Source organism: Tamandua tetradactyla, chromosome 3, assembly GCF_023851605.1.
Source record: "Tamandua tetradactyla isolate mTamTet1 chromosome 3, mTamTet1.pri, whole genome shotgun sequence".
Classification (NCBI taxonomy): domain Eukaryota; kingdom Metazoa; phylum Chordata; class Mammalia; order Pilosa; family Myrmecophagidae; genus Tamandua; species Tamandua tetradactyla.
Window position 1 is genome coordinate 205,459,917 of NC_135329.1, and position 26,017 is coordinate 205,485,933.

General features: G+C 39.3%; 1 protein-coding gene across 1 annotated transcript in view; it reads right to left on the reverse strand.

The window, feature by feature from the left end:
- The window catches only part of DNER (delta/notch like EGF repeat containing), a 389,785-nt gene that overhangs the window by 105,823 nt on the left and 257,945 nt on the right, over window positions 1-26,017 (reverse strand). Inside the window, exon 7 of the mRNA XM_077155359.1 lies at window positions 18,829-18,942. Within this exon, the coding sequence (XP_077011474.1) occupies window positions 18,829-18,942 (114 nt within the window). The remainder of the gene's footprint in view (window positions 1-18,828; window positions 18,943-26,017) is intronic.

Sequence of the window (26,017 nt, forward strand, 5' to 3'; positions counted from 1 at the left end):
ATTTTAAATTAATAAATTAATTTTAAAAATTTAATAAATATATAATATTTACATATTTAATAAGATATAATATTAGGAAGACTAAATATTGTTAAGATGCTAGTTCTCCCAAAATTGATTTATTGTAGTACCGATAAAAAAGCCTGCTGACATTTTTTTAAATTGACAAAGTGATTCCAAAATTTATATTGACATGCAAGGGCCTTAGAATAACCAAAACAGTATTTAAAAGGACAAGTTAGGAGAACTGACACTGACTTCAAAATTTAGTATAAGGCTACAGCAATCAAGCCACAATTCTTCAGGGAATCTATGATTTGCAACCAAATCAAATTGTAATTGAGAAACTAAGCACAATGAAGTAACTAGCTCTTGCATATCTCAGTTTCCTCATTTGTTAAAAATGAATATATATATATATAGGACAGCTGTATGTATCAAGTAATATAGAAAATAGGAGGAGAAAGAAGACAAAACATGGTGTTAAGAGCTATAGTTAGTGTTGAGTTCTTACATACCAGACACCACACTACGCAACTGGTATCTATGATCACTTCTATGTCTCAAGCAGGATCTACGATTATCCATTTTTAGAGAAGAAAAGTTTAAAGGCTTCATATTAGGAAACTTGACCAGGGACACTCAACTAGTAACTCAGGAAAAGCAAGATTCAAATATGGGGTCTGACTCTAAATCTGTGCTCGTAAGTCTCATGCTATGTTGCCTCACCTAAGACAAGTTCTTTTGTGTAAAAGAACCTGAAAAGTTAAAAGTGCTGTAATTTAAGACAAGGATGGTAAAGTGAAATACACCAACTGCAAAATGTGAACTGTCTATATTTATACAAATGTCCTGAGCCTGATTTGCCCTCTGGTTCTCAAGTCTTTCCCAATATCACGTGGAGGATATTTTTAATACAATTACAAAACTTGAGTCTTAAAGAGCAAATACACCACGTGTGCTTCTAACTCCTTATGAAATCAGGAGTCATCTTTAAAACAATCCAGACATCAAATTAAGAACCCAGATGCGCTGTGATCAGACCTGGCCTACTTATCTGCTGATCAATGCCAGATGCTGGCCGAGTAATGGTTTTTTGCTGCCATGCATGTTGCAGGTACTTTACTGTATAATTCTGGAAATTTTTAAATCAAAGCTGGCTTGCAAATCTGATACTGATCACAGAACATTTGAATGTCCTATGAATATAGTTTCAAAAACTAAACTGTGGCCCAGATAATAAATAATGTATATCAGTATCTACCATGAAATGGGTCCCCAAATCAGATAAAATGTTATGTGACTCTGGCTTCCCCGTGTAAGATTATAGGAGTCTGTAGCCCAAAGTTAAGGTAAAGATTGGTATGAAGTGCAACTCTGTTGAATTTTTCAGAATTTCTAAAAATTAACCAAGATTCTATGTTCTCCTCTCCACTCCCCCAACCCTTCCCCACAACATATACACACGCAGACGGACACACATTATCCACAGGATTTTAAACACTGTCTCTAAAACCAGGAATCTCTCTGTTTTTTTCTGCTCTTGTATAATGCTATTACTTTGAAAACAATTACTATATAACATAAATCTTAACGATATTTCACTGCTCATCTTAAGTGTTTTTGAAAATTCCTCTTATAGGAAATGCAAGCCAAATTAGTCTTGGTGGCAAAGGAAAGAGGATTGGAAAACAAAGTTGGAAATTTGCAAAACCCAAGACATTCTTGGGTTCAACCACATGTATGGGCACATCCAAACTCCAAACTATGAAGGGTTCCAAATAGGAGTTGAAAGAGGATACTGCTTTGTAGAGTATTGTAATATAAGTAATTAAAAATACTAGTGTTCCTGCTCATTTAACAACTAAAAAGATATATTAGCTATACTAGAAGAATTATACATAGCCTTATCTGGAATCTAATGAGCAAATATATTAGGATTTACAGGTTAGAAAAGGATGAAAGATTAAAGGTTTAAAATGGATAAACAACACAGAACTACAAAAGAAACCTACTGAGGAATGAGAGGTTAGTGTGAAATATCATAATTTAGCTATTTGACTGTTGCTTTGAATTTGTATGTGACCCTATATTTATATAAACATACCTGCTGGATAACTATCATGTAAATAAAACGAGATGAACATTGTTGAAATGTACATATCATGGAAATCAGGTAGTGAAAACTAAAAGAAAATACTTTTGGAAGATTTTAAATTGCAAGACAATGAAGTCACTCTATATACCATCAGAAAACTATCTAAATGTCAGAAGTTTCTGCAACATTAATAAGGGAAAATATGGAATAAAGTGATACTGACATTTCTGTTGACAGTGTAAAGACTATTTACATAGAAGAAATGATGTGTGCAGCCATTAAACCTTAACTCATGACTTCACTGACTTGGCAAATAATTCAAGACCTGGGAGTTACACCCAATTGATTATCACCCTCAGCCCCCATCCAGCTGTGGATTTCATAGATTCTATCTCCAAGATACATCTCGAATTCAAATATTCTGCTTCATCTTCACTGCCAACATCCTAGCCTACGCCACAATTATTTCTCCCTCAATCTATTTAATCCGATGAGATTCTCTGTTCTTTTGTGCCCCGTTAAGTCATTCTCTAAATTGCCAACAGAATAATTTTATTAAAGTGTAAATATTATATGGCTTGCATTTTCTCTCAGAATAAAATCCAACCTCACTTCTGGGGTCAACAGGTCCTGTGTGCTTTGACTCCAGCTACCTGCCTTGACCCCTCATTCTCTAGGAGCTGACCCCACTGACCTCCATTCAGGTCCCAGAAATAACAAGCCATTTCCCACCTAGAGTCTTGCCACCTGCCATTTCTACTTCCTTGAAGGTCTCACTCCTACCTCCTTACTCTTTACCTTTTATTTTCAGCTTAAATGTCAGACAGACAAGTCTTCCCTGATCACCCCATTCTAGATACATAACTCTTTTCTTATTCTGCTTTGCGGACTCTCATCACTGCCTTCACAGCATTTTTCTTCCTTCATATTGACAAAGTTGTACATCGGTTTACCTGTCTCTCTTCTGTCTCCCACCCCATCAAGACCATGTCTTCCTGGAGGTTGACCCATGTTGGTTCCTCTCATTATTGAGTCTCAGCACCCAGCAGAGACTTGAACTCTGGTAGGAACTCAAGACATACTTGTGGAAAGAATAAACGGACGAATGACAGAGGTCATATTCTAACAGATATGTTACACAATAGGGTAGTTAGAAAAAGTATATTAATGAATATGTATTATGTTATAGGAGTTACAGTGAGAGAATATGAAAAGGATGAATATAGCCATTAAATGGTTTGATTACAGATGTTTAAATGAATAATCACTGAACGGAAATGTAGATAGGAAACTTTGTCCAGTGAAGGGCTCTGCTGAGCACCAGGGGGAAGTGAGGAGAAGGTAGCTCTTGACGAAGAGCTCATTCTATAAAAGGGGCGTCCAGAATGATATACCTGCAACAATAAGAGAACAAACTGAGGCCATACTTTCTTTGTGCAAATGCTCATGGAATGACTCCAGCCTGGGGTAGAGGGTCGGAGGGACCTACCCAGGCTGTCAACATGTGATCAGTCTGTGTGCAGCAGGCTCTAAGTGTGGCAAAGATTCAGAAGAAGAAACGATTGCTACGGGGTGGGGCAGGTCAGGAAAGCCGCATGGGAGCGTTGGGTTTGGAGCCGGGTAAGCTGAGAGTTGGCAGACAAAGACTAGGAATGATGCTAGAATCAGAGAAGGGGCTTCGGCCAATGTTTATGGAAAACTTAATTGGGACCACATTTGTTCTGTTTCTAAGAAAGCAGACAGTTTTGCAAGATAAAGCAGAGAAGAGGGAACATCTAGGAAAAGCAATAACAAAACCATCAAATGTAAAAGACCCAAGAGGATTACAGAGAAAATAGGACTTTTAATTTTTAAGAATATCCATTTGAGAGCATAAAAACACCTTAAGGACTTCTCAAATGGAACTGAAAGTCAAATTTAGGTCTAAGACAGGAAAATGAAAAATAATTAGGAACTATTCAGAGAAATGCTAAATAAAAATTTCCCTGGTTTAGACTAAATAGGTGAAAGGGCAGACAAGATAAACCTAGTTAAAAGGATGTGAATTATAAGGGCAAACATAATTGGCTCTTAGTAATGGAAATTTAGAGGTTTAGTAGAAAGTTGTGCACTTTCCTCCATATATTCTTTTCTTCAACCTATGCTTATTGAGACCAACTGTGAACCAGGCACTACTTAGGACCATACATGCTAGTGAGGAAAACAGGCTGTAAAAAAGATAAAGAAGTAGGGGGTGCATGGGTGGTTCAGTGGCAGAATTCTCACCTGCCATGCGGGAGCCCTGGGTTTGATTCCCTGTCCATACACTTCCCAAAAACAAATAAGCAAAAACAAACAAAAAACAAACAAATGGTGCTGCAATAATGGGCTGCTCACATGGAAAAATAATGAAATGTAACCCCACCATACAGCACACACACACAAAAAAAAGATAAAAGAGGTAAATGGACACCACCAGCTACTGCTATGGCCAATGAAGCAGGAAGATGACTAAAGAATTTTGGGGGCTGTCTTAAGTTGTGCAGCCAGGAGAGTCCCCTAAGGGAAGTAGTTTCCAGCAAAGGGAGCAGCAGGTGCAAAGGCCCGGGGGAGCACTGTGCTCTAGGGTGAATGGCTCCCAGAGCATGGTTCCCCAGCCCATGGAACAGCAAGAGGCCAGCAGCTGGAGAGAACAGGAAAAAGATGAGAGTTGTAAAATCTGAGGCTGGAGAGGTGGTCCTGGGCCATACTTCCTATGGAAAATCTCCAGAGGTTTGTTAAAACATGGGATCTACAATTTAGAAGGTTCTCTTTGCCTGCTGTGTGCCAAACAGACTGCAGGCAAAAAGTATGAGAAAGAAAGAGAAATCAGAAAGCTATGCCAGGAGTCTGAATAGACCAGAGGCTGGAAATCATACACAAATCATGTAACCATTCCTCTGACATTAAAAACAAAACTTTCCCTGAAAGGCCATATGATGATTGCTTTACATGTATAAAAAAGGATTTGATGTTTCACCTCATTGTGGAAATTGTGGGTCTGGAGAAAAAGGAAAGAAAGACAGTGTGGTAATTAGGTTCAGGTGTTAACTTAGGTGACAGTGCCAGTTGTTCTGTTGCTGTGGTCTTAAATCATCAGCATGTGAAATTTCATCTATGGCTGATGACATCTGCCATCGACTAAGGAAAGTGCCTTCTGCAGTGACTGATGTTATTAATTTAAACAGCTAGAGGCTTAAAAAGGAAAATCAGAAGAGAGAAAAAGAGCTCAGAGCAACGTAGACCCAGAAGTTTGGAGAAGCAGAGAGGAAACGGCCTGGGGAAACCCATTTGAAACAAGAAGCTGGGAGCAAAGACTAGCAGATGTTGCCATGCGCTTCCCATGTGATAGAGGAACCCAGATGAAAGCCAGCTGCCTTTCCTCTGAAAAACCGTAAATCTGTACTAAACAAAAGCCAGTCCATTTCTGGTGTATTGCACTCCAGCAGCTTTAGCAAATTAAACAGGAAGGAAGAAGTGGGCAATGGAAGGGAGATAGAGGTGCAGAATACCGACCATGTATTCTTGTGTGTAAGCCAGCCAACAATACCATGTGACACACGCTATCTTCTACACACCAAAAGGAAGGTCTACTTTCATAATATTCATAATTTCATCATATTAAATACCGTGCCCAAAGTCATCAGATAATCAACAGAAGTAAATTTCAACACAGATTCTCCCTCTCAAAGCCGTCTTTTAGACGAGGAAAAGAGGGAAGAAGCACAGGAGTAGATGAGGGCAAGATACTTATAAATTCAGAGTCTCTGTTTCTTCACCAGCTTAAAAAACATACACATCTATTTTTCTGAATTTTAAATGGGAAGATGTGTGTGGAGACACCTAGTACAATGCAATTTCCACTTTCATACAGAGAACATCAAGGGGTTTTGTGTATAGGTTTAACAATCTTGAGATTAGATCAGGAATAAAGTCATTAACCCTTTTCTGTGGAAATCAAGACTTCCATTGGCAGGAAAGCTTTACAGAAACTCTCTTTGGCTGCTGTGTGTAACTTCCCGAGAGATCTCACTTTCTCAATGGACTCCATAGGTACACTGGCTCTCAACCCTGGCTGTACATTGGAATCACCTGGAGAGTTTCAAAACATTCAAAGCTTGGGCCCCATCTCCAGAGATCTTGATTTAACTAGCCTGCCATCAGGACTTTTTTAAAAACTAATATGTAGCCAAGGTTGAGAACCATTGATTTCATCCCAAGAATCTGAAGTCTAAATCTTCTTGGCCAGGAGAATACACTTTGCCTTCACACTGATTTTTTCTCTTCCGTTATCGACCCAATCTTTCTCTTTGGTCCAAATATAGTACGAACTATATTTCTATTTCCATATTGCATTTTTCCTCCCAATCAAGACAGACCTATCTTTGTACTCAATATAACAATACTCAACTACAATATTTATTTGTTATTTTTGCTTGCTCCCCCCACCCACCCAATTTCCATTCCCCTTTATTTTGACAACTGTATAATCAATTTTCTTCTGAGGAACCACCATGCCTCTTTTCTCAACCTTTGTACTTTCAGTAGCATTGACTACAAATACAGCTCCAAGGAAGAGCTCATGTCTGAGGCCTGGCCACCCAGAGCATCCATGCATGGCCACAGTGATGGTTCAGGGGTCAGCAAGCATCTCAATGCAGAACAATCAGAATCAGACCCATGACTTTCGAATTATCATAAGAAGAAAAATTCCTTTTTCACTGGATTTCAACCCAGAAGAATATAGGAGCCCACTGTCCCAGCCATCTTGAGATAAATATGGCCAACATAGGAAGGGGGGGGGTAAGATTGCTGGAGACATAAAACTCAGGCATGATGCATTATTTGAGCCCCTGGATCAAGCCATGTCCGAGATCCTCATGGATAATGTAAAAGTTACCTTGCATGAAAAACAAAAGGCTACCCACACTTGTCTAGTCAATCCTCAAGTCATTCAAAACCTACTGAAAGTTGGCTTGGTTCCCTTCCTTCTCTTCTAACAGCCAATCTGCCCCACCAAGCCTGGTGAGCTGTACTCCCTACCTAGTCCTCAAATCTGTCCACTTCTACCTCCACTGTCACCTCCCTAACTCATTTCACCAGTAAAGCTCAACTAAATTGCTGCAAAATTTTTTTTCTAATAGGTTTCTTGGATTCTTGCCCTCCTCCCAACCATTCTTTCCCCTTCAGTCACAATTGCTAATTCTTCTCACACAAATGCTAAAATTCTGCCTCTCTCCTGCTAAAACCACTCAGGGTGCCCTCACCAATGCTCTTGGGTGAAGTCTAAAACCTCAACATGGTGTTGAAAGACCCAAGTTGGCTCCTGTTTCTTTCTCTTGCCTTGTATCTTCCCACGCTAATATTCTGAGATGCAACTGCATTACACTTCATTTTATTCCTCAAACAAGCAAACCTCCCTCTCTCCTTTTAGCCTTCACACATGCTCCTTACTCTCTTGCTGGAAGACTCTTCCTCTTTCAACAGTCCTACCCTACTCAGCTGGCTGCTCCTTACCCTTCAGGTCCCAGCCTAAAAATCATTTTCCTTGGAATATTTCCTGGCTATCTCCCAAAATGCCCAGTTGTGTGCGTGGCCCCTCTCCTCTGCCACCCAGCTGCCCCCACAGAGCCCTGCCCTCTCCCTGCTCACACTCGCTCCACTGTCTTGAATGCCCACTATTCCATAAGAGCCCTGCTGTCAGGCCCACGGCAGCCTCAGTAATTAGCAAAATTACTGACCCAAGTAATCAATTAAATAGTATATGTTTTACTAAATACAGATGCCATGTTTGTATGATGGAATAAAATGTAGCCATCAATAGCAATTCTTTAGAAAAATAATGATATAGGAGAACATTGATAACACAATGTTTAAAATTACAAAGGGAATGCACAGTAAGATCCAATTTTAGTTTGCTAAAAGGTGCAGTAAAAAAGACGTCAACAGATTTAATCTCAGAGCATAGGTTATCAGGGGAAGGTTTCATGTAAATATTCTTAGATTGTAAACTCTTACTGCAGGCATAGTACCCATATTCCTGAGTTGTAATGGTTATTTCTAAATTCTGAAATGCTGAGCTCTTTATGTATAACCTGGTTGGTTCCTGGAATTTCAGGAATCTGCCTGACACCTGAGACTCTACAGCTCTGAAAGTCAGCATTACCCCACTCAGCAACTGTTTAAAAAGCTGGAAAGGATATCAGACTTCAGTTAGACATAGAAATGAGATTGATCTGGTTGGGACTAAGGTAAATCAGTCTAAAAGGCAAAGGTTGATATTGACTGTGTTTTAAAACTTCAATTTCTGTGTGAGGTCAAAGGAAGAGATGTTTATTTGGTGCAAAATTTATATGTTCTGAAGCACACTATCTAATTTAACTTGTTTAATAAGTTTATTTGAACACCATAATTACGTAGAACCTTGAATAGGGAGTTAGATCTTGCTGGTTTGTACAGGTTAGGGTGATGCCCTGATACATCCCACAGTAATTTAGGCAGAGAATAAAAAGTATTTGCAATGCTTCCTTGAGGGACTGGGAGAAAAATGTGGAAATATTAAACTTTTCTACCTGGGGAATCCTTGATATTCTGCATCTATAGAATGAGGATATTATAGCACTTATCTAATGGGGTTATTATAAGGATTAAAAGAGCTATGAGTATATGGTGTTTAGAACAGTGACTGCATAGAGTGAGCGTTTAATAAATGTTAACTATTTAGTCCCTACAACAGCTGTGCAAGGCAGATGCCATTACCCCTTAACACTTAGTGATCTTAACACTATCAATTTAATAGGCAGATGAATAAAAAATATGGATGGAAAATTAGTAAACAAATGGAGGGGGGATAAAGAGCATGGGATGTTTGGGGTATTCTTTTTATTTTTTATTTGTATTCTTATATATACATTTTTTGGAGTAATGAAAATGTTCAAAATTTGATTATGCTGATGAATTGAATGCACAAGTATATCATGATACCGTGAACCATTTTTTGTACACATTGTATGATTATATGGCTTGCGAATATGCCTCAATAAAATTGCATTTAAAAAAAAGATCGATGTTCTCCTAAAATTCAAAAGAATTCTCTCTTGAGGGTGGGATTACAGTTAACTGTTTTCTTCTGAGTTTATCTGAGCCTGCAGATCTCTAGTAACCAGGAAAAAAATGGTAAAATTACTGGAAGTGCTAAACAAAGTTCTCAGCTATAACAGAAAAGAGTTCCTCTGCTTTGAAACAGTAAGAGCGGGGACAGCAGGGAGGAAAATTTCACGTGTACCCTGCTTCAGAATGACTGGATGTAAGTGTAAACTCTTTAAGAGCTGAACGTGAGGAAGACACTAAAAAAATGGAATATGATTGGGGCCATTCAAAAGAGCAGTGGGAAAGTTTCTGAAGCAAATGGGCTATTGTGACCATGAGGCCCAAGTATCCATTTTCAGCTATGTTTCTTCGATCTGCTCTTCTGTCACATAAGATGAGAATTAGGTGGGAAGGACAGAGCCTAAGAAAGTTTATAAACCAAAAATAAGATACAATAAAAGCAATTAGTCAACGCATTTTCATTTTCACAGCTTTATCTTAACCTGGGCTGTTCGTTCAAGCTTGGCTCCGCCTGGATCTCTCTGAGCTTCCTACCTGAAGAGGCGTGCAGGGTCCCAGCTGAGATCTGAAGAGCTCAGAATGAGACCCAGGACGGGATCGCATGATACTCTGTTCCAAGATAAAGACAAAAATTGTGTTCTAGCTTTCCCAAACTGCTGTGGTCTGAAGAGGTATATGTGTAAGGAGATAAATTCTGCTGCAGAGAAAAATAAACATCGTATTTCATCCTAGGATGTGTATACCTCTATTGCAAAGGATATTCATTTCTTTTAAGAAGACTTATACGGAATTATCTGCTTCTAGAATGGAAAAGAGTTTCTAACAAATAAGCCTCCCACAAATAACAACTGTAAACTCTGGACGAAAACAAGCAAACACACAACAATAACAAAAATCAATGACTGAAGGTTCTGGAACAGAAGCAGGCAGGGGGAGTCAAAACATGGAGGCAGCAACCAACCTGGGGTGAGCTCCCCTGTCTGGAGCTTTACTCTGAGGGCAACCGCAGCTGTGGCAGTGGCACAGGGAGACTACAACGCCAGAATTCAAACTTGCTCTTTCTGACCAGAGGAGCCCAAGAAGAAGCCCAGGACAGGATACCACGGAGAGTGAGGGAGAATGCTGGGAAAGCAGAGAACCAGAGAAGGGGACCCTCAACTCTGCATATAAACTCTGCCCAAGTTTGCAAACAACTCCTGAGTGAGGCAGACTGAAAGCAATGGAACCAGAGCCGAGCCCTCGCCTGCAGCAGGTATTCTGAGTTTGCAGCTTGGGTGTCACCTGCGAGATTCACCGTTTACATCAGTTAATGTTAGTTACTCATCTTGGCTGCAGTTTCCCTCCATATAAAATCATATTGTTGTAACAGTTTTGAGATATATGCTCATTCATTCATTTTCAACAAGTATCTCAAATATATTTATGTGGAAGGCAAGTGCTAAGTGCTCTAAAGGATAAGAAAAGTTGTATCTGTACCCTGCCCTCAATAAGCCTAGAACCCCATGAGGAGAGAGCAGACATGCACCCAAATAGCTAACACACAAGGCAGAACTTTATAGAAAGAGAGCTTGGTGTAGCAGAAAGAACAGACTTCACAATCAAGCAAAGCTCTTTTATATCCTGGTCCACTAGGACCTTAGAATCCCGGGATTCATCTGTAAAATGGGGTAATGGCATCTGCCTTGCACAGCTGTGGTAGGGATTAAATAGTTAACATTTATTAAACACTCACTCTATGCAGGCACTGTTCTAGACACCATATCCTCATAGCTCTTTTAATCCTTATAACAACCCCATTAGATAAGTACTATACTATCCTCATTCTACAGATGCAGAAATGAAGCAGAGAATTTAAATTTAAGAAACTTGCCCAAGGTCACCAGGTGTTGAGGGAACATAGATTCCAATGCAAGCCACAGAGCCCACTTGAATTTTAGCTGTTAACTGCTATATTATACAGCAAATAACAGTAAAGGGGCACATAGCAGGCATCCAGCAAACAGCAGAGGGTGACAGTTGAGACTGTTATTACCATGAGTCAAAAGACAGGAATGGCCCTTGAAAGCTTCTACTGACTTTTTAAAGATAAAAAGTCATATCTTATAACTAAATATATGATTTAAGAAATCAGAATTTGTGTTTCTGTTAGCTATCTCTTACCTCTTTATAAAATAAAGGAAAACACTACAATATTATTTTTTATTCTATTCTATCATGTATTTATTGTAGTATGTTAGTATAATAATTTTATTATTACATTATTTATTATTCGTTCATCAAACTTCAACCTCTCACTGCCACCAGGCAGCACTAATCAAGGCATCAGATGATTCCAAAAGGGGCGGCAGAGCTAAGTGGGAGAGATAGAATCCCCGGTCATGCACCAAGTCAGCACAGCGCTCTTGTCCCCACTGTGAATGGAAGAGGCAGGCACACAAAATTCTTCACAGCCTTTTCATATTCAAAAATCTCAGAAAAACTGTGTGTGATGGTTAATTTTAGGTGTCATCTTGGCCAGGCTATGGTATCCAGCTGTTGAATCAGACACTAGCCTAGTTGTCTCGTAGAAGGATTTTTTGATGGAATTGGCCTCTGCAATCAGTCTACTTTATGGACAGGAGATTGTTCTCCACAACTTGGTGGGTCTCATTCAGTCAACTGGAGGTCTTAAGGGTGAGAACTGAGCGTTCCAGGGATCAGAAGAACTCTGTCTCAAGACCACACTCTCCACTCCTTCCAGAGTTTCAACAAAAGGAATCTGGACTCAAGATTTTTACATCACTCTTACTGGAAGTGCAGCCTCCAGCCTGCCACACTGAATTCACACTTTCCAGCTCCCATAATCATGTAAGCTAATTCCTTATTATACATGTATTAATATATATATATATTCACTTCTTACACATATACTCTGTTGGTTCTATTTTTCAGGAGGTCTCTGGCTGTTACACTGTGCCTTGTAAAAAAGAAGAGAAGGAGAAAGAGGAGATGAAGAAAGAGAAGGAAAAAGAAATACAAACTTAGGTGTAAGCCAAAAATTAATCAACCTGCAACAAATACAGACATAAGATTTTACTTAAACCTTAATACCAATAAGTCTTAATACCATGTTTTGTTTCCAAAAGTGATACTATATATCACTTGGAACCCCAAGGTTCTCAGGGGTTCTATTTCCTAAATAATGTGGTGATTTAGGAATAATGCCAAACTTTCAAAGAATAATAATTTTTTTCCAGGCCTTGTTAATTTTATGAGGAGATGTTGCCTGTTTCTTATGTAAATACATGCAGTTTTATATGGTCCTAGGAGAATGTTTTCACCAAGCTTACACAAATCAGATACCAAAAGAAAAAACAACCCAATCCCAGAAATACATCACTCCTAAAGCCTTATTGGGGAACGTGCCTAGTTTCTGCACCATAAACATTATCACAAAGATAACTTTTATGAAGTATATTGCTATTGCCTCTAAATCCCTTTAAGATGAAAAGCATTACAACAGAAATTTGAGTCAGACAAAAGGATTTGTAGGGCTACATTATTCAAAGCTGTAAAATTCAGAAAAACAACGTCATTTAGCTAGACCCTTGGAGTTGGCTGCAACGGGAATTAACCAGAGGGCCTCTGGGCTGACATGAAGGCTTAAAGCATAGACCTTCCTTAGAGTCACTTAAAGGTTATAAAACTTTTCTCTATAAACAGTACTTGGAACAAGATGGATTTATTGACTCGGCAAGGGGCTCGTAAACTGACATATCTGAATCAAGAACTTTTAAGAATAGGGTCCCTTCGAGCTAATAGTCAACCTGTTCAATTTACAGCGAAGAAACAAAGGCTGGAAGAGATTAAATTATATGTCTCACCAAAGCCGATGTGACTAATTAATGAGCATCATAGGAAGAAGCAGCACATTTTTTCAGCACTTACCATTTCCAGAACAGTTTACTAAAGGCTTTTCCCATTCCTTACACCGACTCATAAAGTAGATACTGGCATCGTCCCCCTTGCCTCAGAGAAGCAAAAGAACTTGCAAAACAGAGATGGGTCCAGACTTTGAACCCAAGCAGTGTGACCCTAAAACCCTCATTCTGAATCCCTCACTCTACTGCCTGGAGGGGCCCACAGTCACGTGTGCTGACCCCCAGGCCAGGGAAGGACACCAAGCCTCCACATTTGGCTATGGGAGTTTTCAAGTCATGAGGTCTGTGATGCATGCTATAAAAATCCAATTTTGTGTTCTAGTAGTTATAGTCCTGGAAGAAATTAGTCCCCTTACCTGGCTGCAATACTTGCCTTCATAACTGCAGTGCAAATTATATGAATCTATAATCTCGGCACAACACTAGAATATGTCTTTACATTAATGCTCCTAAACTAAATTGGAAAAAGTAATTTCTCAAAATAGATCATGAAGCTACATATTCTCATTCTATTCTATTGATGATCATATGCCTTCAGTGACAGGCAAATGCAGGGAACCAGCACATGTATTTTAACTGCTGGATATTTTAGTACTATTGAATTCTTTTTATTCCTTATTAGTTTATGCAATGCTCTACTTCAAATCCTTCCTCTGCCTCAAAAGATAAAAATTGAGATGAAGTAATTCATCTGATGTCTGGATAGTAGTATCCAGATTTTATTTATATCTATTTTAAAATATTTATAATTTAAATATATATATATTTAAAATTCCAACAGGCAGTGATATTACACATATATGATTAGGCATGTTGTTCATAAAATGCATTGAGTTAAAAAATTTAAGAATCTCAAAGTTTTAAACCGAACATAAAGACAATGTTAATGCAGACAGTACATATATATGTAATAAAGTCAGTTTCTAATTACTTATTTATTAGTTAGCTAATGCTGCCAGAAATGCAATATACAGAAATGGGTTAGCTTTATTAAAGGGAATTTATTAAGTTACAAGTTTATAGCTATCAGGTCATTAAAATGTCCAAACTAAGGCATCCAGAGAAAGAGACCTTGACACAGCAAAGGGCCAGTAACTTTAGGGTAAGGCACGTGGCAGTGTCTGCTAGCTTTCTTTTCCTAACTTCTCCTTTCAAACAGCTTCCCCAGGGTTGTTTTCTTCTGCATCTCCAAATGTCTGGGTTCGTGTTGGCTCTGAAATGGTTTCCCAAATTGGTTCCTTCTTAAAGGACTCCAGTAGGTAACACCCCCCTTGAATGGGTGGAGACACATCTCCATGGAAATCATCTAATCAAAAGGTCCCACCCACAATCAGGTGGGTCACATCTCCATGGAAACAATTCAATCAAAAAAATCCCACCCAGCAATACTGAATCAGAATTTAAAAACACCGCTTTTCTGGGTACACAACAGTTACAAACTGGCACACTTATTTTTGACATTGTTGTTACCACTTAATAAGATACATATAAGAAAATACTGATGGCACTTTTACTTTTATTTCTTACCACCTCCATGGTAAACAGAACCAGAAACTACTTTTCAAAGGTAGCTCTCATGAAAGTCAAGGAGAAATTCAAAGAAAAAGAGACTGTGGATGAAAGATAAAAACGTGGGTGCAGACAAGCAGACTCCTTCCCGAAGGAGCGCATAAGGGATAGTTACTGCAAAGCTGTCTTCTGGGTCTGCCTGGCTTAGAATTTTGGGAAAGGGGTTAAAAAGAAGACAGGAGTGAGAGAGAGAGGGTGCGAGGAAGGAATTCAACCTCTGGCGATATGGCCAGGCCAAATGGAAAAGAATCCTTGAAGGGAACATGATAAAGATGAAAAGGACGGAAAAAAAGATAAGAACTTGCCACTTACACTGTCCAGAGAGGAAACCCAGTCTTAACAGCTTTCAGACTTTGAGTGCTAGTCATAAATGGATTCCACAGTGCTTAGGAAAAAAAATTCAAGAGGATTGGTTTCTAGCTTTCTCCAGGCTTAACATTTTTTGGCAGGGACATTAACAAGTTTTAGAACCCAACAAACTGCATTTATTTTCCTCATGACTATAGTAACAAAGAGGTTCTTTTAAAGCAAACATAATGAATTTATTTGAAATTGTATATTCAGAGATAGTATAGGAAAGCGATTAAGAAGACAAAAGCCAAAGGTTTCAATTTCCTGCTCTGCGAACTGAGGCAAGTTGTTCAATCTTGGTGCCTCAGTTTCCTCATCTGTTAAATGGAAATAATAAAAACACTGGCCTCGGAGGCTTGTTTTAAGGATCCAATGAGTTAGTAGACAGTGAATGATATTTGAGTGTTGACTTTTATAATTAATTTATTTAACAAATATTTGTTTACCTCTTACTTAACACAAAGCAGAGCTGAAAGGTAATGCTCACACACAGCACAGGGAGGAGGTGGGAGGAAGAAGACGGATAAGATACGTTTCTCACCTCCAAGAATAAGACGGAGGTAAAGAAAGTAGAATCAATGAAAAAATGCATAGGAGTAAAGGAAAAAGAAAAGGGCAAGGGTCAAGTGCTGGACCATTAATTAAACCCTTTTAATTTCATCCATCTTTGATAAGGCTAAACATCATTATGAGTTTTCATATAAAGACCATTATTAAATTCATCTTCATCTGTTCCGTTCTAGATGATCACATTTTCTTGACAACATGGAGGAACTAATGGGCCATCGGATGAAGGAGAAAGGTCCCAAGGCTGTCCCATGGATATCCAGGGCTTAAATTTCAATCTGAAGGCTAATGCCTCTGTGTTTAAATTTCTGGCCCAGACTTCTCTTTCCATTCATCTAGCCAACTGTCTAGCTGACATCTTCACCTGAGTGTTGTGTGGGTCTCCCAACCCCAACAAGTCCAAATATAAAACCTAGTTCCAACTTTTCTTTCTCTTCATGAATAGCACAACAAACTATAAAGTTACAGAAACCACACACTTGCCACCCTTCATAACCTACCCATCGCCAAGTCCCCTCCATTTCACCTCTGAAGTTCTTGCAAATCCATCCACTTCTATACCTTCTTAATTCTACTCCTCTATTCCTAGCAGCCAACATATACTCCCTGCACTTCTAGAACAGTTCCCTAAGTCTCCTGATCGCCACTTTTACCTCCCTCCAAATTATACTCCACACTGATCCACAGTGAAATCTTCAAATTCCCCTGCCTAAAGAAGTCAATGGTTTAATAGCCACATCAACAGTAGTAATCATTATTAAAATAATGATAAAGTAGCTCATATTTACTGAGCTCTTAGCCAGGCACAATGCTAAGCACCATGCCTGCATCATCTCATTTAATCCTTGGAGTGACCCAGTGAATTTGGCATTATCATCACCCCAATCTTACAGGTAAAGGGACTGAGGCCCAGGAAGGTTAAGTCACTTTCCTACAGTACGAAGCTACTAAGTGAGTAGTGGACCAGGCTTCAGATCCCAAGACTGAATTCTTCACCCTGGCCCCTAAAGCCCAGGATGTCTTGACCTACAGCCTTCAGCTTCCTACCACTTACCCTCCACCTCAACTCTTCGCTCTCGCTGACACCCTCAACTGTGCCCTCCTCATTCAGGGTCACCACACATGGGACTCTCTCCTGACCCACCAAGGCTGGGCAGGTCCCTTTTGTAGCTTGTCGAGGCACCTGTACCTGCTTGTGGTTTTGCATTTACTTGAGTGAGGACCATGGTTAGGTGCACCCTTGCAGCTTTGCTAAGCATTACATCCCCAGCACCTAGCATGGTGCCTGGCATCCAGGTGTCCGGCAAATAATATTGACTAAGAAACTGAACAATCAGTGAAGGAAAATACCCGGCGTCTTGTTTAAGGGCCATCATTTATAATTGTAATTTTTGTCACCACCTCTCTGGACCTTCAGGGTCTCATTTCAACTTTCTGGTAATAATAATAATAATAATAATAATAATAATGCACTTGCCATTTTCAAAGCTTTTTCACAAAAATCTCATTTGATCTTGGAAGAGCCCTACGAAACTAGCAATATCATCCTCACCCACCTTTACAAGAAAAGGAAATAAAGGATTGGGCGGGGAGGGGAGATAATGATTTGTCAGCAATCAGGCCAGCCCTTGAGTAGAGTGCATAGCCTGCAACCAGAGTCGAGGTGGCAAGTGTGGGAGAAAGCTCTGGAAAACTGCAGCATACACTATGGAAAAGTGATGACTGATGCTGCCTGCACAATCATCAGCCTCTGGCGACACTGCCACATCTTCCTGCTTGTGGAAGAGAGTCAAGCCTGGAAAGCAAGGGAAGGATAAGCTGAGGATGAAGAGTGGGACTGCACCAAGCACGTGGAACCCCATCGCGTTGGTCAGCCACTCACTGCAAGAGCTCATCACTAGGGTGGGGGCAAAACGGCTGGCCAAAACCATCCTGCTCCCGCCTGAGTGAGCAGGAGCCGGGAGGCAAGAATCTGCACTTCTCCAGCTGACTCAAAAGGAGGAAAGACACTGATGAGGGGCTGCTGATCACAGGTGCTGCTCCTGGCAACCCCGAGGCAACCCAGGCTACCTGGGAGGGCAGGGGCCTCATATCGACATCTACCCAGTACCACTCCTGCCTCCAGACTCCCAGCCAAGGGCAGTTCAGGTGACCCTCAGGCTTGGGCTTTTCCTTTAACCTCTGTGGAGGAGGAGACTCCAGTTTATGTGGCTGTCAGTGTCATTTCTGGGGATCAGGATCTTATATTCTGGTTTTAAGATAAAAACTCTAATCTCATATTATTCTCACATCAAATGTTTGAAGTAATCCTTTCTAGAACATCCCTCTGTTCTGAAGTAATCCCTTCTAGAACATTCCCAGTCTTGAGTAGGAATGGCAATAAAACTTTCTCAAAATACAAACTTGTTCAAAACACAGACATGGTTATCTGTCTACCTCTTCAGATAGACTGAAACTGCTCTTAACAGGAAACCTTTTATTTTTATTTATTTAAATAACAGTAGCCCTAAAAATGTGACTTAGCAGGTAACATGAATTTCCTAAGACTTTATAAAATTAACATAAAAACAAAAGAGGTGAACCTCACGTTGAATTTTTTTAAGGTAAACCTGTATCAAAAATGAAATAATTTAGCAAAATAGGAATTCTTTTTTTTTAAATTTTTATTAATAAAACCAATCAACACACAACAGGAACATTGTCAATGTATGAACATTCCATACTTGGTGTACAATCAATGGCTCACAATATCATCACATAGTTGTATATTCAGTACCATGATCATTTCTCAGAACATTTACATCACTCCAGAAACGAAATGAAAAGAATGAAGAAAAAACACATACCATACCACTAACCCCTCCCTCTCTATGACCACTAGTATTTCCCCTCTACCCAATTCACGAAATAGGAATTATTAATAAGTGAAACTTCACCATTAGAGATTTCAATTTATTATAATTATTCATTGTCAATGCATAAATTAAAATCACAGAAATTCCCACATTATGTCTAGCAGTCAAACATTTTCAAGCTATTATAGCAAAGAGCTAAAAATAAGAACCATCTTCTATTTTTTGTTTTATAAATGGAACAAAATGGGAAATTCTCTGTATATTTAAAGTGCAAGGGTAATCAAATTGGGCACAAATTAAAAGGGCAAATGAAAGGTATCCCTTGAGTAATAATATTTACCTTCTGGACATTGACAGGTGAATCCACTGATATTAGAAATACACGTTGCTCCATTTCTGCACGGTTCTAGGATACAATAATCAATCTTGGATTGGCAAAGCTCTCCAGTATAACCTGAATAAAACAAGATATACATGTTATAAAATATGTTTTCCCAAAACCCCCATGAACTATCCCCATTATCTGATGGATTCAAGTGGCATCCATTCAAGTAAGGCAGCAGTAGGCTTTCGCTAAAATCCCCCAGCCACAACTTGATCCAACTTGGTTTTACAACTAGAAAGGATGATAGTACAAAAAGTTTATTTGGCAAAATTCTTCATTGTAGAAAATCTTTTCTTCAGCATTTAGTCTGCATCTTCTTTTCAAATACTGGACAGGACTCTAGGAAGCCTGAACTGAAACCACTGTCCCCACTGACTGCTACATCCTGAAATGAACAAGACAGAATTTACAAAGTTCTGCTTGGCCTGTGAGATAATGGCCACTTTCTTTGGGTCATCACAAATACCTACTTAAAAAGGCACTAGGAAAATGCATAGGTACTAAAATTTTAATTTAAGAATTAATAAATACTTTAGAGCTAAAAGAATCTTTCCATGTTGTGTTCCCTATCCCTTCATTTTAAACATAAGGAGACTGAGGCACAAACCACATTAAGGACATTAGCGTATTAATCTTAGTCGAGTCCCAAATCCAACTCAGTAAATTCTCCAAGAAGTAAGCCTGCTATGATGATTTTGCTGCATAGTAATGTCACCACACAAGAGTGACGAGGAAATAGGATCTAAATCTTTTGGACACCTGTGCAGCCAAAAAACTTTAAATAAATTCCAAATATCTTTTATTAATTTGAAAACAATGCCCACCAGGGAAACATGTTTAAAAAACAACATGCTAAGATGTTTTTATGTGATAGTGGGAAACTGTTGCAAACCAAAGTTTGTAAAAGGCAACTTGTAAAAAAAGAAAAAGAAAAAAGTTTGCTGTTGGCTATATTTGAATTCTGATAGTTCTGTTAATACATTTGGATAATTCCATCAGAATTGTTTATGTTCAGACATTTTCTATACAATTATACTCATACTGTAACATTTTATCTTTCTAGGAAGGTTTTAAGTACATAACACTGTTTTTACCTGAATTGTTAGGTTTGAAAGACTATCTGATATTTGCAAAATTAAGTCAGTGATATCAGAAGAGAAGTAGATGATTTGCCTGAGTTTCAAAGGAACATAAATTACAGGAAATGTAGGAGTATTTACTTGAAATCCTACTCTTTCTCACATGCTTTAAAAGAGTATAGGAGAGTCTAGCTAGTGGGTATATGAATAATGGGTAAGGTATGCAAGTGAACTAGCAATCCAAACATCAGGGACAAAAAGCTATATCAAAGTTTCAGAGAAGAACATTTTAATATTATAAAATTATGTTAATATTATATCATTCAAAGAATTTCAGGAAGATGGTAGAATAGGATAGGCTATTCCTTGCTCCATGGAACAACTAGAGAAGTAACAGAAAAACAACCAGGACAGTGACCAGGGAGGATCTTCTACACTATATAGGGAGATCGTGGGTGAGAGAATAGGGTGAGTAGACTTGGCTATGACTCCACCTAGGGCAAGTGACAGCACGCAATAAGGACAGGGCCCTGAAGACATGGGGGTCTCCTGCACTCCAGACCACCCCTGCAGATAGCTTGGAATATCTTCCTTCTCAGTTTCACAGCCAGGAGCTCCCGTGGGGTATGCAAAAGCCAGCAGATCTCCCAGCCAGTGCACAGCTCCTGATCCCTAAGACAGGCAGCTGTGGGTACCTGGTTTTTTAACAGAGACTGGGGTGCCCTTCATTTGGGAGGAGGAGGGAGGATACAGAGCAGAGCTGGTCTGACCACTGGTCCATGAAAGAGACTAATTGGGTCCTGCTAACATTCCTCCTTTCCTCAGGGAGGTCTGTAGCCCCCGGGCATGCACAGGCAGAGAGGTGCTGCTGAGGAAGCAAACCAAGCTGCGCAGCCCCTCCAGGCAGTTCCAGGTTGGCTGTGGGCAGGGGCAGTTCAAATATCCATTCCCACAGCCCAAGGCCATCCAAAGCAGGAGCCTGGAGGACCACCAGACCCATCAGATGGACAAGTGGAGTCACTACTGAGGTGCACCCTGGCCTCTCCCCAGCCCTGAGGCTGGCGACTTTCAGCACACACCAAGACCAGTGGACCTGTTTGAAATTGCATGTGCTCTCCATCCTGCTCAGACACCTGCCACAACCAGGGAGAGGTGGGCCTGAAGCAAGAGGTGACCATCTGCTGGGAAGATGAGAAAAACTGAGTTTGGCAAACTATTTACCTAGCTTTCAACAGTTCTTCAAGTAGAGTTACATCTCCTGCCTGAGATCTGAATAAACACAGTTTGTCGAGGAATTACTGACTGTGGTAGTTAGATTCAGTTATCAACTTGGCCAGGTGAAGGCACCTAGTTCTGTTGCTGCGGACATGAGCCAATGGTACGTGAACCTCATCTGTTCCTGATTACATCTGCAGTCGGCTAGGAGGTGTGCCTGCTGTAATGAATGATTTTTTACTTAATTGGCTGGTGCTTAAATGAGAGAGCTCAATGTAGCACAGCCCAAGCAGCTCAGCCTACTTCATCTCAGCACTCACAGCTCAGCCCAAGCCTTTGGCAATGCAGAAAGAAATCACCCCAGGGAAAGCTGCTGGGACCCAGAGACCTGGAGAGAAGGCCTGCAGTGATCACCCTGTGCCTTCCCATGTAAGAAAGAACCTCAGTTGAAAGTTAGCTGCCTTTCCTCTGAAGAACTAATGGAATAAATCCCCTTTTATTAAAAGCCAACCCATCTCTGGTGTGTTGCATTCTGGCAGCTAGCACACTAGAATACTGATGAACCAAGAGCAAAAGGAGACATTCAACACAAGCTCAAGCAAATACAAAACATTAGACAAGCAAGGGGAATCAACTTTCAAAATAACCTTATCAGGATAATCAAATGACACAAAGCCAAGAGAAAATCACAAAGTACATGAAGATGACATGTACTTTGGCACAGTCAACTGACAAAATTAAAACACTAGCAGAGACACAGAATATGGAACTAATCAAAGCTGTTCATATAAATGTCCAAAATAAATTCAAATGGTTGGCTAATGATACAAAGGATATCAAGAAGACACTCAAGAGCAAAAAGAAGTATTTGAAAGAGTAAATAGGAAACTAGTGGATCTCAGAGAGATGAAAGATACTGTAGACCTAATTAAGAACATATTAGAGACACAACAGCAGACTTGAAGGGGCAAAAGAAAGAATAAGTGAACTGGAGGACAGGAAAAATGAATCCAAATGTATAAAAGAACAAATGGCAAAAAATAGATGGAAAAATTGGGATTGGATGTCAGGGAGATTGTGGACAACACAAAGCACACAAATATAAGAATTACCAGAGAATCAGAAGGAGAAGACAAGACAAAGGGCTAGGAAGATTAGTTGGGGAGATAATTGGGGAAAACTTCCCAACCCTTATAAAAGACATAAATATGCTAATTGAATAATCCCAATGAACCCCAAATAGAATAAATCCAAACAGAACCCCTCTAAGATACATACTAATCAGACTCTCAAATGCTGAAGAGAAGAAGAAAGTCATGAAAGCAGCAAGAGAAAAGCAACTCACCACATGTGCTGGTCTGAAAGGACTATGTACCCTAGAAAAGCTGTGCTTTAATCCTGATCCAACCTTGTGGAAGCCGCCATTTCTTTTAATCCCTACTCAACACAGTAGGTTGGGCACCTGATTAGAGTATCTCCACAGAGATGTGATGCACCCAATTGTAGGTATTAACTTTTGATTCAAGGGAGATGTGACTCCACTCATTCCAAGTGGGTCTTGATTAGTTTACTGGAATCCTTTAAAAGAGGAAACATTTTATAGAGACCCATGAGAGCCACAAGAACCACAAGAGCCCATACAGCCAGAGATCTTTGGAGATGAAGAAGGAATATGTTCCCAGGGATGCTTCATGAAACAAGAAGCCTGGAGAGAAAGCTAGCAGACGTCATCATGTCCACCACGTGCCTTCCAGTTGAGAGAGAAGCGCTGAACTTCACTGGCCTTTCTTGAGTGAAGGTAACCTCTTACTGGTTCATTAATTTGGACATTTTTACAGACTTGCTTTAATTGGGACATTTTCACAGCCTTGGAACTGTAAACTTGCAACTTAATAAATCCCCCCTTTTTAAAAGCCATTCCGTTTCTGGTATATCACATTCTGGCAGCTTGCAAACTAGAACACCACATAAGACTAAGTTCAGACTACTCAACAGGTACCAAAGATATGAGAAGCCTGTAGTAGGCTGTATTTAAATTCTGAAAGGATTATGTACCTAGAAAAGTCTAGGGTATTTAAAGAGAAAGACTTCCAGCCAAGAATTCTTTATCCAGAATTCCACAAAAGAACCAGAACTTTCACAAATAAATGGAGAATAAATAACACATACTTAAACAATTGATGGATCAAAGAAGAAATTGCTAGAAGAAATCGGAAAATGAGAATGCAATGTATCAGAACTCATGGGATGCAGCAAAGGCAGTGCCAAGAGGAAACTTTATTGCCCTAAATGCCAATACTTAAAAAGAAGAAAGAGAAAATATTGAGGACTTAACTGCTCACCTGGGGAACTAGAGAAAGAACAGCAAACTAATCCCAAAGCAAATAGAAGAGGAGAAATAACAAAGATGAAAGCAGATATAAATGAATTATTCATTGCAGGAAGCACTCTCCTTAGCCGACCACAGATGCAATCAGTGATACATGAGTTTCACATGCCAATGGTTCATGTCCACAGCAACAGAACTAGGCACCTTCACCTGGCCAAGTCAACACCTGAACCTAACTACCATAGATGATAACACTATTCCTATACCAAAACCAGATAAAGATGCTACAAGAACGGAAAATTACAGGCCAATCTCTCTAGTGAATATAGATGCACAATTTCTCAGGAAAATACTTGTAAATCAAATCCAATGACACATTAAAAGAATTATGCACCATGACCAAGAGGGACTTATATCAGGCATGCAAGGGTGGTTCAACACAAGAAAATCAATGTAATACAACACATTATCAAATGGAAAGGGAAAAATCACATTATCATCTCAATTGATGCTGAAAAAGCATTTGACAAAATGCAGCATTCTTTTCTGATAAAAACACCTCAAAAGGTTGGAATCAAAGGAAACTTCTTCAATATGATAAAGGTCATACATAAAAAATCCACAGCCAGCACCATACTTAATGGTAAGAAACTGAAAGCATTCCCCCCAAAATCAAGAATAAAACAAGAATGCCTACTGTCACCACTTGCACCAGTCTGAATCTATTATGCACCCCAGAAAAGCCATATTTTAATCCTGATTCAATCTTTTGAGAGAAGTCATTTCTTTTGATTCTAATTCAATGTTGTAGGGTGGAAACTTTTAATTTGATTATCTCCATGGAGGAGATGTGGCACATCCAATTCTGTGTGTGATCTCTTAATTAGATGAGATGTGAGTATACCCATTCACAATGGTTCTTGAATAGTTATGGGAATCCTTTAAAAGAGGAAACATTTTGGAGAACAGTTGCTTCAGGAACAGATACATGGATTTCTGGAGATGCTGGGAGCCCAGCAGACGTCACCATGAAATGTTAAGCCAGCCAGAACCTCGAGAGAGCCAAGGGAAACCAAGAGATGAAAGCCATAGAAGCAAAGTGATACACCCCCACTGAAACAGAGGCTGAAAGCAATGGTACCAGGAGCAAGGGACCAGCAGATGCCAGCCACGTGCCTTCCCAGCTGACAGAGGTGTTCTAGACATGATGGCCTTCCTTGAATTAAGGTATCTTTCCCTGGATACATTAGCTTGGATGTTTTTATAGGCTTCGAGCTGTAAACTTGTAACTTACTAAATTCCCTTTATAAAAGCTGTTCTATTTCTGGTATATTGCATTCCAGCAGCTTAACAAACTAAAACACTACTATTATTCAACATTATGCTAGAAGTTCTAGCTAGAGCAATCAGGCAAAACAAATAAATAAATAAATAAAAGGCATCAAATCAGAAAGGGTGTAGTAAAATTTTCATTATTTGCAGATGATATGATCCTATGCTCGGAAAATACTGAGAAATCTACAACACAGCTACTTGAGCTAATAAATTCAGCAAAGTGGTGAGATACAAGATTAATGTGCAAAAAGCAGTAATGTTTCTATAAATAGGTAATGACGTAACTGAGGAGACAATTAAGAAAAAAATTCCATTCAAAATAGCAACTAAGGGGGTGCAAGGGTAGTTCAGTGGTAGAATTCTCACCTGCCATGTGGGAGACCCAGGTTTGATTCCTGGCCCATGCACTTCCCCCCCAAAACAAAAATTTAACAAATGGTGCTGCAATAATGGGATACTCACATGGAAAAAGAATGAAACACACACACACACAAATAGCAACTAAAAGAATCAAGTTCTTACAAATAAACTTAACGAGGGATGTAAAGGACCTGTACACAGAAAACTATGAAACATTGCTAAAAGAAATTGAAGCTCTAAATACATGGAAAGACATTTCATGCTCATGGATAGGAAGGTTAAATTTCATAAAGATGTCAATTCTACCCAAACTGATCTACAGATTCAACACAATACCAAATAAAATTACAACTACCTACTTTGAAGACTTGGAAAAACTATCATATTTATTGGGAAGGAGAAGAGACCTCAAATAGCCAAAAATATTCTAAAAGAGAAGAATGGAGTGAGGGCTAACACTTTCTAAATTTAAAGTTTATTATAAAGCCCAAATAGTCAAAACAGCATGGTACTGGCACAAAGTTAGACACATTGATCAATGGAATCTAATTGAGAGTACAGAAATAGATTACCAAATCTATGATCAATTGATCTTTGACAAGGCCCCCAAATCCACTGACCTAGAACAAAATAGTTTTTTCAATAAATGGGCCTGGAAGAACTGGATTTCAATAGCCAAAAGAAAGAAAGAGGACCCCTACCTTATACCCCATACAAAAATTAACTCAAAGTGGATCAAATATCTAAATATAAGTGTTAATGCCACAAAACTCCTCCAAGAAAATATAGGAAAACATCTTCAAGACCTAGCAATAGGAGGTAGTTT